The sequence below is a fragment of the Felis catus genome, chromosome C1 (assembly GCF_018350175.1).
Source record: "Felis catus isolate Fca126 chromosome C1, F.catus_Fca126_mat1.0, whole genome shotgun sequence".
NCBI lineage: Eukaryota > Metazoa > Chordata > Mammalia > Carnivora > Felidae > Felis > Felis catus.
Window position 1 is genome coordinate 217,302,204 of NC_058375.1, and position 15,417 is coordinate 217,317,620.

Consider the following 15,417-nt stretch of genomic DNA (forward strand, 5'->3'; position numbering starts at 1 on the left):
ACTGGCGTCCACGTCCATTTTGGAGGCAGATACGAGGATGTGACTATCCCACTGAACAGACGAGGACCCTGAGGATCATACCTAAGTTGCTCTCCCAAGTCGTTCTACATTAACGAGGAAGCTAGTAGTAGGGTTTCCCGATTCCTCCCGTTCTGTGTTCCTCCCGTGACACCATGCTGTGCCGTTAATACGTGTGTATTCATGCATGTTTCTTGATATAGACTTTCTCTGACGAAAAATACATTTGGGGTCATTTGCAGCTTCTTTCTCTAGTTGCTTTTGAATTTAAAGGTTATAATATATTTAGGTCCTATGTTAATGAGCAGTTTTTCCTTTGGGCTAAGATATCTTTTCCTCGTTAGCAACTTTGGTCATATGGAATTCAAATTTGTTAACTCACCGCATAAACAGCAACTCATTTAAAAATAAATTACAAATATTAAAGGGAAATAGAGAACATGATAATATAGTATATATTGAAATACATCAGCTGTAGAATAATGCATCTTAATGAAGGCTTCCCATGTGAATAAACCATTATATTTACAAGCTTTCCACAGTTAATGACCCGGAACCACATAGCGAAACCTACGTTTATAGCAAGGTCCTCTGTCAGCAAAAATATACATATTAATAATTGATGTTGCCGTAAACATAGGACATCTGATGATGCTTCCCGGGTTTGCGGGGAAATAGGACTCCACGGTCCATTAACTTAAAATGCTTATCTAATGTTTGATGGGCTTTGTCTTTAAAAATCCTTGTTCAAATTAGTCAGATAAAATGGACATTTGTCCACATGAAAATCTGTTCAATTTATCAGTCACAAATACACTTGCAGATAAGTGATTTAATTCTGGCAACTTTCTCCAGAAGCTCATTGTCTTGGGGGGGTTGCGTCTTTATGGTGCTTTGTTGTCACTGAAGGCGAAGCTGGAACGGGTCTGGGGGAGGGAAAGAGTCCACTCTGAGCAAATGACCATCCCGTGAAATCTCTTGCTGTCATCAGTGCAGAGATTAATTAGCTCCAGAGCCTTCTGATCGCAGCGTGTGCTGGTGTTCATTAGGAAGCATCTAGAGGCGGGCTCAGTGGGCTCCCTGCTCCCGCCTCACGCTGTGGAGGAAACAGCTCTTCGGTTGATCCATTTCAAGATGGGGTGTGCGCGTGCGTGCGTGCGTGTATGCTCCTTAGTTTATGAAAACAAGCCATTTTGTTCCGTCGTTTCGTTCCAGAGTAACAGACCTATATTTATATGTGTGTGTTTATACAAATACACCTACTTAAAAAAGAGGAACCCAGCAGAAGAAGTGGAATAAAATTGTAAGCAGACCCATAGCCAACGGTAGTCTCCTGCCCTCTGCCCAGAGTAGTTATGGTAAGGCCTTATTTTAGGATGCCGCAATTTTAGTGCGTGCAAAACTATTAGATAATAAAAAATTTTCTAGCTCGTTAAGCCTAACTTCTAAAAATTGTTTTGTAGATTTAAGATTTGCTTCCTTAGGAGCTGGGCTAGGACAGTCACGTTGAGTTTACAACTGATAAGTGATAGAAGCTTACTCAGCCACATTTGTGTCCTACTTTCTTTGAAATATATATATATTTTTTTTCTTGAGAGAGAGAGAGAGAGCTCAGGTTGGGGAGAGGAGCAGAGAGAGAGAAAGAGAGGGAATCTCAAGCAGGCTTCATGCTCAGCATAGAGCCCGATTCAGGGCTCAATCCCACGACCCTGGGATCATGACCTGAGCAGAAATCAAGAGTCAGACGCTCAACTGACCGAACCACCCAGGTGCCCCTCTTTAAATATTTTTAAAATAAACACTTTGATGCCACTTGTAGGCTGTGAGGCACTAGTTTAAGTGGTTTACAAATACTAATTTATTCCTCCTAATAACCTTATGAGTAGGTGGCATTATTATCTTCATTTTATACAGGAGGAAACTGAGGCACTGAAAGGTCAAGAACTTGACCAGGGTCACACAGCCATGAAGTGGCAGTCTGGGGCTTTGGCCCAAGGCGTCTATTTACGGCATCTCTGCTCCCACCCTCTATGCTCAGCTGTCTCTCCAATGACAGGTTTCTTCCGGCTTAACCCATTTTGTCTGAAAATGTTAAAAAAAATTTTTTTTTTAACATTTACTTATTATTGAGAGAGAGAGAGAGAGAGAGAGACAAAGCACGAGCAGGGGAGGGGCAGAGAGAGGGGGAGACACAGAATCCGAAGCAGGCTCCAGGCTCTGAGCCGTCAGCACAGAGCCCGACGCGGGGCTCGAACCCGCAAATTGCAAGATCGTGACCTGAGCCGAAGTCAGACACTTAACCGACTGAGCCACCCAGGTGCCCCTGAAAATTTTTTTTTTAATGGGTACTATAGATCATACTTTAAAAAATGTGCATTTGTAATTTTGGTAGATACTGCCGATGCTTTCCCGCAAAGACGTTGCAAGATTTCCTCTTCGCACAACAGTGTACAACAAAGCCCATCTTTCCATACTTAACTTAAATAGATAAAAAAAAGTTGGGCAGTTTAGTAAGCAATTTAGAATCACGAAGGACATGAACATCTAAACCCACGATATTAAATCATTTGAAGAAAAGTAACAGCTGGTGCTCACATAGTGCTTACTGTGTGCTCTACGTGAGACACTATCTTAAATGCTTTCCAGAGAGCAGTTTCCTTAGGAATTAACATGAAATCTACGAGTGTGGTGCCATGGCCATCTCCATCCCGCCTATGTGGAAATCGTGGCACCCAGAAGTCATGTCACTCCCGGAAGTCCCCACAGCTGGGAAACGGTAGAACCAGATCTGAACGCGGATGGGCGGGCTCCGGAATTCATGGCCTTCACCACTCTACCTGCTACATTAACAGTCTGTGTAACAAGCCCAAATCTAAGGTGGTTGAGGATGAACGTTCTGCCCTTGGATGTAGGCTAAGAAATTCTGGGATCAGGGGCGCCTGGGCGGCTCAGTTGGTTAAGTGTCCGACTTCGGCTCGGGTCATGATCTCATGGTTTGTGAGTTCAAGCCCCGCGTGGGGCTCTGTGTTGACAGCTCATAGCCTGGAGCCTGCTTCGGATTCTGTGTCCCCCTCTCTCTCTGTTCTGCCTCGCTCCTGCTGTGTCCCCCTCTCTCTCAAAAATAAATAAACGTTAAAAAAATTAAAAAAAAAAAAGAAATCCTGGGATCAGGCTACAAAGGAAGGATAAGGAAGAGAATTCTTTTTGTCACGTAATTTCTGATGGTCTGGGGACGCGGAACAAGAATAAAGCAGAATTAAAACAGTAACAACTTAATATCAAACGAAAGGTTTCTGAGTAGGTAGGCTGTAAATCCCATTTGACAGAAAATGGTGCCCTCCCTCAAGCTCTGATCTCTCTGCCCAGCCTAAGAGCCTTTTGCATACACCTGACCCAGGGTCACTGCTTTTCCTGGGTTGCGAACTTTTTTCTGGTGCATCACACACAGTGTGTGTGGCTTGTGGGGGCAGCGCTTGCTGCCTTAGGGGACTGTCACAATTCTCCCCCCACAGCTACATGGGGTGGTTGCAGATCAGAGTCAGACCGCGTGCGCTGCTCCAACTCCATCACTTTCTGAGATCCTACTTTCAACAGACTAATTTCAAGTTCATTAATCTGAGTAGCAAATAACAAAGGCCAGGAGAGTGTGCATTTTGAAATTAGTGGCATGGGTATTTTCTGCAACAGTATATTTTGGAATATACTGTGTTTCATTACGTAGACAAGTTATCACACTTCTTCAGATTCAGTTATCGCGACAACGTACTATACTTCTCCAAGATGATTCATGTTGGCCACTGCTCCTTGAAGGCCTATCCTACCCCAAGCTGTAGGTCAGGCCCTTTGCCTGGAATCTCTCTGCGAAATAGGTAGCAGCATCCTGCTCTTACAGAAGAAGAAACTGAGGCTCAAGGGAGGGAGGGTATGCCACCCAAAGACCTCCCACAGGCCCCCGTGTAGAACTGGGTGCACAAGCGGGCCACCCAGAAACCTGTCTTCATCAACATGGCGGAGTAGACTCTTTAAAGCTGGTGCCTGGAGACATGCACTCATTTCTAAGATGCTGCCTCCCCCAGGGACGCTTAGGAAACAGTTGTTTTGCCTTCAAAAAGTAAAATAAAACTAAAACTACACAAAACCCCCATGAATCATGACAAATCTGGTTTTGTTTTCCTGAGAATAAATTTCCAGAAACAAACATCATTTGAACTGTAATGAATAATATATATGACCAAGCTGGATGATGTCGGTTTTGGTTGGAACTAAAGTCGTGACCACAAAGAGCACGTCCTCTTGGTCCTTCTCTCCTTTTGGCTCTGAGAGCAGTTCCCAAGGAAGAGCCCATGGCCACCGATGGCTCCTGACGTACATACAGTCTTCCCAAGTGGGGCTTCTGAGGGGGCTGCGTTTCAGGAGCTCACTGGGTGCCCAAGCTCCAACTTTGGGTTGTTATTATTGTTATCATTTATTTATTTATTTTGAGAGAGAGAGACATAGAGAGCGAGCAGGGGAGGGGCAGAGAGAGAGGAAGACAGAGAATCCCAAGCAGGCTCTGCACTGTCAGCCCAGAGCCCAACGTGGGGCTCGATCTCACCAACTGCGAGTTCATGACCAGAGCTAAAACCAAGAGTCAGACGCTTAACTGACTGAGCCAGCCAGGTGCCCTGGGGTTATTTGCTAATAAGGAAGACCAGATTGACCAACAGATAATTTATAATACAGCTTGTTTGATGTTAGAATCTGAAGGTGAGCAGGGTTTTATGGTGCTTTGAAGACTTAGTTGACTCATTTCCAAGCGACGGCTCTTCCTCTTTAATAACTGTCCCCCAGCGTTATTATAATGAAAACATCGCCAGCTCCAGGGTAACATAAAATATACGATGGGCACGACCATAGGACAAATTATTTCAAAGGGATCCACAGAATGAAATATATTACATTCATTAATTTTCCTTCCACTCGATTCACCCCATTGGCTCTGCCAATTAAAGTAAGTGCACATGAATTTTTAGAGTGCTATTTATTTTCTTTTGTAGATTTTAGAATATAAATATTTAAAATGGCAATATCAAAAAAATAATTTATGTGACAATGGTAAGGGAAACATTTGGTCAGGAAAGGAAGGCATAATGATGTCTGTTGCTCTAATTCTGGTTTTAGTTACTAAATACCTGGAAATAGGCCAAGCTTCCCAAAACGTACAAATACTATTTTGATCAGATAAGTCAACGGCTTATTCACTGGCGTGATGTAACGAAATGAAGTTATGGAAAAATGAAAGTTTAAAATGAGTGGACAATATCTTCATTAGTGATATAGTGGAAAATATATTCAATTGAAAACATTTCTTGGATTTGGGGTAATGGCTTTTTATGGTTATCAGCCAGAGGACAGGAGATACCATTCTCTTAAAAATTGAATCCATACATTTCTCGATGGTGTAAAATTTCAATAGAATACACACCACCAGCAGGAGACGTACTTGGAAGAAAAAAAAAAAAAAGGCAAACCAGAGAAAGTCACATTTAACGCAAAACAGACAAGTTGCTCTCTTTATATTATCCAAACCCTGAACTGCTGAAAAATTAACACAGACTTCTTTGATTTGAGCTGAACAGATATAAACTTCAAAGTAAAACAGAAAAAATACAGTAATAAACACGTAATTCTGTCTTTGTGTGCTATCAGTGCAAGCAATTAAGATTCTCGGATGAAAAAGGGTGCTAGGCTATTCCCGACTTTCTGGCTACGTGTTACACGTAATAGACATCCAGGACATGCATGCTGAATTAAATTAAAAGGAAATTGTTGAACCAAACTGCTAATGTAAAATTTCATGTCAAACTTAGATGATCTTAGATTGAATGTTTTGACTGCTAGTTAAGTTTGGAAAGTACAAAGTTGGAGTGAACCATTGTTTTTATCATGATATCGTACATGTGTCTGCCTCTTCAGGGCGGGAGAGAGAAACAGATTTATATCTTTGTCTGTCTCCCCATCCATATGCACCAAATGATGTGGAGATCTTAGGAGAAAAAAAATTGGTATGAATCTACGGCCACTTGCTTTCATTTTAAATGTGTACTTTTTCCCAGTTAATGAAGTAAAGTCTAAGCATGTTGAAAAATACAATTACAGACAATCTTCCAAAGTCCCCACATTAAAAAAAAATGAATGCTATTGTACACAGTATCTTTTCTTTCTTTTGCAAGCGCATAGATGTGTGTATATATTTAGTTGAAATCATATCAAATTATATGTGTAATTCCAAACCTTGAATTTTTACTTTGAGCGTTTTCATGTCATCAAAAACTAATCATAAACATAGTTCTCAAAGGTGACATATGACTGCATTCATGTGGGTCCACTAGAAGTTATTTAACTACGTCCTTACTCTGAACCGGCTTTATCCCCAATTTGTCATTATCAAAAAGAACACTGGAGGAGACTTCCATGGGCATAAATCTCTATTTCGGATAGTTTCCTCAAGACAGAGATAGAACGTTGTGGGGACAGGATGTAAACATCTTAACCATCGTGCACTTTGCTCATCGTCTTTTAGAAAGGCAGAGTCCATGTAACTCATGGCGTCTCCTCCCACCCTTGCCAATAATTACAACTTGAAAAAATTTTTTTTCTTTTGCTTATAAGATAGAAACAACAGGGGCGCCTGGGAGGCGCAGTCGGTTAAGTGTCCGACTTCAGCCAGGTCACGATCTCGCGGTCCGTGAGTTCGAGCCCCGCGTCGGGCTCTGGGCTGATGGCTCGGAGCCTGGAGCCTGTTTCCGATTCTGTGTCTCCCTCTCTCTCTGCCCCTCCCCCGTTCATGCTCTGTCTCTCTCTGTCCCAAAAATAAATAAGCGTTGAAAAAAAATTAAAAAAAAAAAAAGATAGAAACAACTTAGCTTATTTCACTAATTCTTTTTTTTTAATGTTTACTTATTTATTTTGAGGGGGGCAGGGGGAGAGAGAGGGAGAGAGAGAGAATCCCAAGCAGGCTCCACGCTGTCAACACAGAGCCCAATGTGGGGCTCGATCTCACAAACCGTGAGGTCATGACCTGAGCCGAAACCAAGAGTCAGTCATTTAACCGACTGAGGCACCCAGATGTCCCATATGTCACTAATTCTAAGACGCATGGTTTTCATAATTAACGTGTCCGAAATTAGGGATGGATGTGGATTACAATCAAGGTGGTATTTTGTTTTATCTGACAGTACTCTCTTTAAGAACATGTAAAAATCACGGTGCGTCTTATAATTGATGACATCTCAGATTGAAGGAAACGCAGTATCTCATTTAATTTTTGATTTGTGTTTTTTGACCACTAGCGAATAGTCATGGTTCTCATAGAATCATTTCAGTATACGCCGCAATGTCCCAGTGAATTGAAAAACAGTTTTTTTAATTGTGGCTAAAAAAAAAAACAAACCAAACCCATAAGAGGCACTTTTTAGGGATACAGTTCAGCAGTGTTCCGCGTCTTCACACTGCTGTGAAACAGATCTGTAGAACTTTTTGATTTTGCGAAACTGCAGCCCCACACCCACTGGGCAATGATGCCGGCCCCCCTCCCCCGCCCCCCCCCCGAGCCTTTGGCAGTCACGATTCTGCTCTCTGTGTCTCTGTTTCTGATGACTCTGGGTGCCTCATACAAGTGGAATCGGGCAGTATTTATCTTTTCGTGACTGCGTATTTCACGTCACACAATGTCTTCAAAGTTCGTTTATGCTATAGCATGCAACAGGCTTCCTTTTTATGGCTAAATAGTATTCCACCCAGTGAACGTGTTAAATCGTAGACATCAGCAACGGCTGGCCGGGACTGCTCACCCACGTGGCTCTTTCAGCACACCCAAGCAGGTGCAGCAAGAGATGGGCTGGGGTCCCAGGTGTCTCGATACCAAAGAGAAATGTTGACTCATTTTTTTTTAAACTCAGAGATCAAAGGGAAATCAAGAAAATAGGTGATGAAGATCGAGGTATTTCTTAAATCGTACATACATACTGTATGATCATATTTTTTAAGACAATAAAGGCTGGATGTCACAATTTAGGCTTTATAAACACGTGCAGAGGCATCAGGCCCCTCCACCGGCTGACTACGCCCTTCCAAGTGTCCGGAAGATGGGCCTGAATTCTTTCCACAAGCCAAATAATTCGTATTTTCAATTCTGTGCTGATAACGGAGGTGGCGCACAGGGGTCATAGTGGCAGGGTGGAGTGGTTGGTCCAGGACACGGGGCCGAAGGGAGATACAAGATATTCCAACATCAAGTGTATTTACTCCGCGGTTGGTTACTTAGAACGTGCCATCATAACACGGATGAAAATTATACAGCAGTAGCCCGAATGTGGGGCTCAATTACAGTTTTTCTATATTTAATAATACCGCTGATAAGATCTCATAATTTATTTAAATCCTCAAGTCCCAGAAAAGAAACTAATATTTTTATATGAGAAGACCTGATAGAAATATGGGTGAAAGGAACACATCGATGGTTGATCACAGAACTGAGAGAGCTATTGTGCCTCACTGTGCTCGTATCACCCACACACTGGTCCCCACTTGATTTCTCTAAAAGTGAGAAGGTGGAATGCAGTCTTAGAAAATATAACTTAAATACAAAAAGGAAAGAGTAATATAATGAAACCCACTTTCCTACACTGGTTACAAAAGTATAAATAACATTTGTTATTTTTTTACGTCTCACGTTATTCTCTGAGTTCATATATATATATATATATTTAAAATTTTTTAATGTTTGTTTATTTTTTGAAAGAGAGAGACAGAGTGCAAGTGGGGGAGGGGCAGACAGAGACACAGAATGCAAAGCAGGCTCCAGGCTCTGAGCTGTCAGCACAGAACCCGATGTGGGGCTTGAACCCACGATCTATGAGATCACGACCTGAGCCGAAGTTGGATACATAACCTCTCTGAGTATATTAATTGTTAAAAATAGAAAGCAAGAAAAATCATAAATCCTGATTTTTGTCCTACCGAGATATACATTTGGTAAGAAGTACACAGACATGGGAAAATGTATTGTGAATCGGTATTATTTAAAGTTTCGGGGCACCTGGGTGGCTCAGTCGGTTAAGCGCCTGACTTCAGCTCAGGTCATGAGCTCACGGCTTGTGAGTTTGAGCCCCGCGTCAGGCTCTGTGCTGACAACTCAGAGCCTGGAGCTTGCTTTGGATTCTGTGTCTCCCTCTCTCTCTGCCCCTCCCCTGCTCATGCTCTGTCTCTCTCAAAAATAAATAAACATTAAAAAAAAATTTAAAGGTTCAGTTAACAAGAAAGCTACAAATCGTCTAAACCATGATTCCTACCATTTTCTCCTGGGATAAAATTTTGAATATGTACTTTATGTGTAATTTTTTAGACATAAAAAACACGTTTATTGTAGAAAAGTGTAAGAATAAGCAAAAGCATTAAAAATAGGATCACGGGGTTCACATTTTACACTTGGCACGTTACACAGAAACTCTAAACACACTTCTAGAGCCACACAATGGCATGTTTTAACTGTGTGAACTGTTTCTGGGCACCTGTCTACCGAGTATAAAACTGCTTTGATACGAATAATTATATATCGTAAATGTTGCTCACATTCTTTTTTTTTTTTTTTAGCATGGGGATTGCAAGGGTCAGGATTACTGAGCAAACAGGCCTAAGTGTTTTTTTTTTTTAATGTGTTTGATGTTTATTTATTTTTTGAGAGAGAGACAGAGAGAGACAGAGCATGAGTGGGGGAGGGGCAGAGAGAGAGGAGACACAGGATACGAAGCAGGCTCCAGGCGCTGACTGTCAGCACAGAGCCCGACGCGGGGCTCGAACTCACGAATCACTAATCATGACCTGAGCCAAAGTCAGATGCTTAACCGACTGAGCCCCCCAGTCTCCCTTGTGCTTTAATGTTTATAAGGAGACCAACTGTCCTCAGAAGGGTGGGTGCGCACTTAAACCCTGGTTATTGTCCCCGGGCTGCACCTGCCCCTGGGTCCTCGCCCAGTCCGGGCATCGCCATTACCGGCTTTCTTTTCCTTTCTTAGCAGAGATTTAAAAAACATGGCACGAGAGCACTGCCGGGCTGGCTCTTCCTCTCCACCCCTCTCCTGCCGCACCCCCCCCCCCCCGCCCCGTCATTCCAGCCTCCCTGTGGGGCTCCCCCAGCCTCCCCGCCCTCCCTCCCTCCCTTCCTTCCCGGTAAATGCCCTGACCATCCAACTCCATCCTGGCATCTGCTTCTCACAGGCCCCAAGTGAAAGCCGGGATGTGGAAAATCCCTTGGCATTCGCTGTAGTGATTAGTTTGTTTGGGTATTTGTTTTTTTACCTCTTTGGTCTGTTTAGATCTTTGTACTTCCCTAGATCACCTTCTCTGTTCAGTATTTTCTAATTTATTAACTTAGTCACTCAGGATACTATCTAATAGTTGTTTTTTTTTTTTTATAAAGCTTATTGGTATTTGTGGTTATCTGTGTTTCTTTTCTTCTTTTAGCCCCACTCGAGCTTGGTACATGATTAGCATTTTCAAAGCCTCAGCCACAGTATCTATCAATGTTTTTATCCCGGCATTAAATATGGGGCACTGAACTATATCCTGCTCACAACCACACAAGCTTGGAAGTGGATTTTACCCACGTGGGCCTCAGATGACAGCTGCCTGCAGCCTTGTGAGACCCTGAGCAGGAGACTTAGCTAAGCCCAGACTCCTGACCCACAGAAACTGAGCTGATGAGTGTGTGTTTAAGCTGCTAGGTTGTGGTCATATTGTTACGCGGCAACAGATAACTAATACACACCCATTCAGCTCTGATTCAGTCATCCCCACGGAGATCTGCCCCCAAAAGCCAGCTAGCTCAGTGCAAACCCATTCTCTTGACCACAAATCCTGACGGAGGGCAGGGCAGACGTCACGCAGGAATGGCGGTTTGTGAGCAATTAAGAGCTTATTCCCATGCCCGGAACGCTCCGCAGATTCCAAGGGAGATGTGTACAAAGACACGTGACTGCTCTGTCCAGATCCCCCGGGCACACTCCCACACAGTGCGGGCCGTTGCATTCTCTTCAGTCACAGGTTACCTATTTTTCCTTCCTCTCTTCCCACAAAAACTCTCTAAGACACAAGTCTCAAGGAAGCCACATGCACGTCCTGCCCGTAAGAGAACTTACCATACCCAGGAATATCATCTCCTCCTGCCTCAGTTTTTCGGTTTTCTTATGTTGATGGAAACCTCGCCAGACCTAAAAAGAAATAAATGGTTATTTGTCTAATACATTCAAACAAAAACAAAAACCCTGTCCCACCCTTTCTCCCGTTTCAAATGATACAATGACTATGCAGTCAAGGCCGTGTGCGTGTGTGTGTTGATGGAATGTTTTTTCTTCTGTGATCACAGGCAAAAAATTTAAAGAAAGAACAAACGGCCTATTCGCTGCCTGAGCACCCAACTGTGGACCCAGAGCCACCCTACTGAACAAGGGGGGCGGGGCGCCGTCCTGTTCACCCACGGGCTGGACAGGATCCACACTCGCCCAACACCCTGGAAGCAAATCTGCCAACCACACAGCCCACCTGCTGGCCCAGACATCCTCCCGGCTGCCAGAACGGCTGTCATCCACAAGACGAGCGACAACAGGTGCTGGCGAGGGTGAGGGGAAAAGGAACCTCCCGCGCTGCCGGTGGGCGTGCGAACCGGGGCAGCCACTGGGGACACGGTATGGGGGTTCCTCGAAAAATTAAAAACAGAACTACCCTACACCCCAGCAATCCCACGTCTGGGTACATATCTGAAGGAAATGAAGTCACGGACTTGAAGAGAGACGTACACATTATTTCAATGCATGTTCGTCGCAGCATTATTTACAATTGATACGACGATGGAAACCACCTGTCAGTGGATGGGTGAATGGATAAAAAAGGTGGTATATACTATATACACACAACGGAATATTATCCAGCTAAAAAAAAAAAGAAGAAGGAAATCTGAGCACCTGAGTGGCTCAGTCGGTTGAGCATCCGACTTTGGCTCACGTCATGGTCTCAAGGTCTGTGAGTTCGAGCCCCACGTCGGGCTCTGTGCTGACAGCTTGGAGCCTGGAGCCTGCTTCGGATTCTGTGTCTCCCCCTCTCTCTGCCCCACCCCTCCTCTCACTCTCTCTCTCTCAAGATAAATAAACATATAAAAAATTAAAAAAACAGGAAATCCTGATATTTGTGTCAACATGCATGAATTTTGAGGGCAGCATGCTAAGCGAAAGAAGGCCACATAGAGAAGGACAACCACTATTATGATCTCACTTGCATGTGGAATCTAAAAACACTGACCCTGTAGAAATAGATGTCTAGTAGTTTGGGTATCTGAGTAGGTTTGGGATCGCTAGGGGCTGGGAGTTGAAGAAAATGGGGAAAGTGGCCAGAAGGCACCAACTTCCAGTTGTCAGATGAATGAGTTTGCCTCCTTCAACAACACTGTGCTGTGTTCTTGGAAGCTGCTTAAAAGAGTTGATCTGAAGGGTGCTCACTATCGAAAACTGGTAAAAATGTGAGGTGATGGACATTTTAATTACCCTTACAGTGAGAATCACTTTGCAATATATACGTATATCACATCACGACATCATACGTCTTAAATGTACACAATGTTTTATGTCAAATGCATCGCAATAAAGCCAGGGGAGGGAGAGGAGAAGTGGCTTCTAATTCTCATTAGTGAGAGTCCCCTACCCAGGTTTCTTCAAGAGAAACTTCCAGATTGCAGGAGTGTGGGGCTAGATCTAAGGGTGGCATTTCATAGTTTTAAAAGAAAAATTTCCACCGCAATGGGGGGAGATATAACACGGTCACGTCCAAGACTGATACAACTCAAGCTCTGAACTCAGATGCTTGTCTAGAACTTCATCACAGGAACATAAAGAACACGGTCTGTTAGCGGTCCCCCTGCACCCTTCTGCCCGTCCCCATCAAGAACCCAGAGGGAGGGGGTCCTGACCCTCCAGCTGGGGTCTGTGTCCTCATGCTCTCTTTCTCTCTTATCTGGTTCCAATTTGCCTCATGTTTCCATCTCCTGAATTTACCGTAAGCAGCCTTGGCTTCCATTTGGAAAAAGGTGTGGAGCAGACCCCCGGTGCTCATCCAACAAAGCGGGGGGACCTCAGACCTGCTTCAGAAAGGAACATTGGGGTGCCCGGGTGGCTCAGTCAGTTAAGCGTCTGACTCTTGATTTCAGCTCAGGTCATGGTCTCGCGGTTCATGGGATTGAGTCCTGCATCGGGCTCTGCGTTCACAGCACAGAGCCTGCTTGGGATTCTCTCCCCCTCTCTCTGCCCCTCCCCTGCTCTCCCTCTCTCTCTCTCTCACAACAAATAAATAAATATTTAAAGGAACGAGGATGTTCTGGTCACCGGCCAGAGGGGTTGACCTTTGCTCCCCTTCTGTGATTACATCTGTGTGTGAACGCGCTTTTATTTTTTATTTTTTTAAATTTATTATTTTTTTTAACGTTTATTATTTTTGAGACAGAGAGAGACAGAGCATGAACGGGGGAAGGGCAGAGAGAGAGGGACACAGAATCGGAAGCAGGCTCCAGGCTCTGAGCCATCAGCCCAGAGCCCAACACGGGGCTCGAACTCACAGACTGCGAGATCGTGACCTGAGCTGAAGTCGGACGCTTAACTGACCGAGCCACCCAGGCGCCCCTGAACCCGCTTTTAAAAATTCATTAGGGGTTGACATCCTCACTGAATGTTTCGCAACACTCTTTCCAACGATTATCAATGATCTTTGAAAATATTTGAATAAAATGCCCTGCATGTTACACCTATTTATAATACAATTAAAAACAAAATAAAACAACACATGACCAAGCTTACTTAACGGTTGTCCCCAGGGTAAGATAATAAATCTTTCCAGCATTTAAAATCCAGTTCTCTTAAAGGCAGAATTTTGGAATTTTGGGTTCCAGAGCTCACCCTGACCCTGGTGTGCATTTCTAGCTGTGTCAAGGCACCTGCCCCCGCTCCACCAGCACCCTGCCCGCACCTTCTGAATCTGCAGCGCTGCGGCCTCCAGATCCGCTACTTTCTCGCTAAGGAACTTGGCTTGTTTCGCTCTGTATTCTTGAAGAAAGATCTGCTTCATGAACATGGCTCTTAGACGACCCTGCCGCGCCCTCTCAGCGATCTGGATTAATTTCACGGCCTCTTCTAGGGGGATACTCTTCACAGAGTATTTCTGCAAAAACATTCAAGGTAAATCAGTGTTTAAACATGTTTACTACATCAGTTGATCCTGGGAGCCTCACAAGCTGACTTCGAACACAACTTTGCTGAAAGTTCCCAAACTGTCGATAAAGAGTCTGAGAGTTGTCTCGTTCCATCATCCTACTCTTTAATTATGTGGATGTTGATAACATGCCGCGCTGGTGCTCTGGTCCCATATTTAAGGATCCCGTAAGCTTTCCTCTACCATTCCGAACAAAATCCTAATGAGTTCCACAATATTTTAGGTTGGCAGAAAATTATACCAGGAATGCCAATAAAATGGATTCAATAAAACTCAAAATCGCTATCAGTGTTTGATTAACTTAATAGTGGAAACATATAAATTAAAAACACATCTTTAATACGAGACCTTGAGATGTAAAATACACAGGCAGTAAAATGCTGGCTTCAAAATCAATTACGGGATGATGTAGTGAATACGAGTAAGGCTAAAATCATTTCAGGAGTATTCAATTTATATATGAAATGTCTTCTAGTACCTACGTGTTTGCATTTCAGAACATCCAAATGGGATGGGAAGATTATGTCTGGAGAAAAATCAGAGCTCGTGCAGGAAAATGCTGCCTTTGGAGGCATCAGGTGGGGGTTGTGGAGGCACAGCCGGGTGAGGGGCTGAGCCATTTCCTGAGGAGGGTCCAGGGCAAGGCTGCTGGGGCGTCCAGAGCCCCGTGTCAGCTCCGAATGGATGCAGGGGTGAGGCTCTCTGCTGTCCTTGGGGCGAGGGAGAAGCTAGGCACGTGGCCTGCCTGGGGTGGAGCCTCATGTAGGGACAGAAGCAGAAGGGAGAGGCCTTTTGAATCTGAGAAACACCCAGTCGTGGGCTGGGCCCTTGCTCAGGTCTCAGAGGGCAGCGTGGCCACCTTATCAGGACACGGTGCCAGACGCTGAGGTGCCAAGTGTGGGCTCCAATTCAACCCCGGGGCCACTGTTTCCCGCGATGGCCTCTTCTCTGCGTAATGACTGTGTGTGTCGGGGGCCGCGGTGCCCAGGAAGGAGCAAGGGGTGGGGAGGGGCGTTCACTGAGACCCCGGAGAGGCCAGATGCTTTTCTTAGATATCCTCAGCAAGTTCACAAAGCAACCTCCAAGACGGGTATTGCTGTGACTGCTCAA

The 15,417-nt window shown here is 44.3% G+C and overlaps 1 protein-coding gene across 2 annotated transcripts in view; it reads right to left on the reverse strand.

Annotated features, from left to right (window-relative positions):
• The window catches only part of IQCA1 (IQ motif containing with AAA domain 1), a 155,054-nt gene that overhangs the window by 124,492 nt on the left and 15,145 nt on the right, over window positions 1–15,417 (reverse strand). For both annotated transcript variants that reach the window (XM_045034667.1, XM_006935734.5), the window contains exons 4-5: window positions 14,065–14,256; window positions 11,196–11,267 (exon numbers count right to left, since the gene is read on the reverse strand). In XM_045034667.1, coding sequence (XP_044890602.1) covers window positions 11,196–11,267; window positions 14,065–14,256 — 264 coding nt within the window. The remainder of the gene's footprint in view (window positions 1–11,195; window positions 11,268–14,064; window positions 14,257–15,417) is intronic.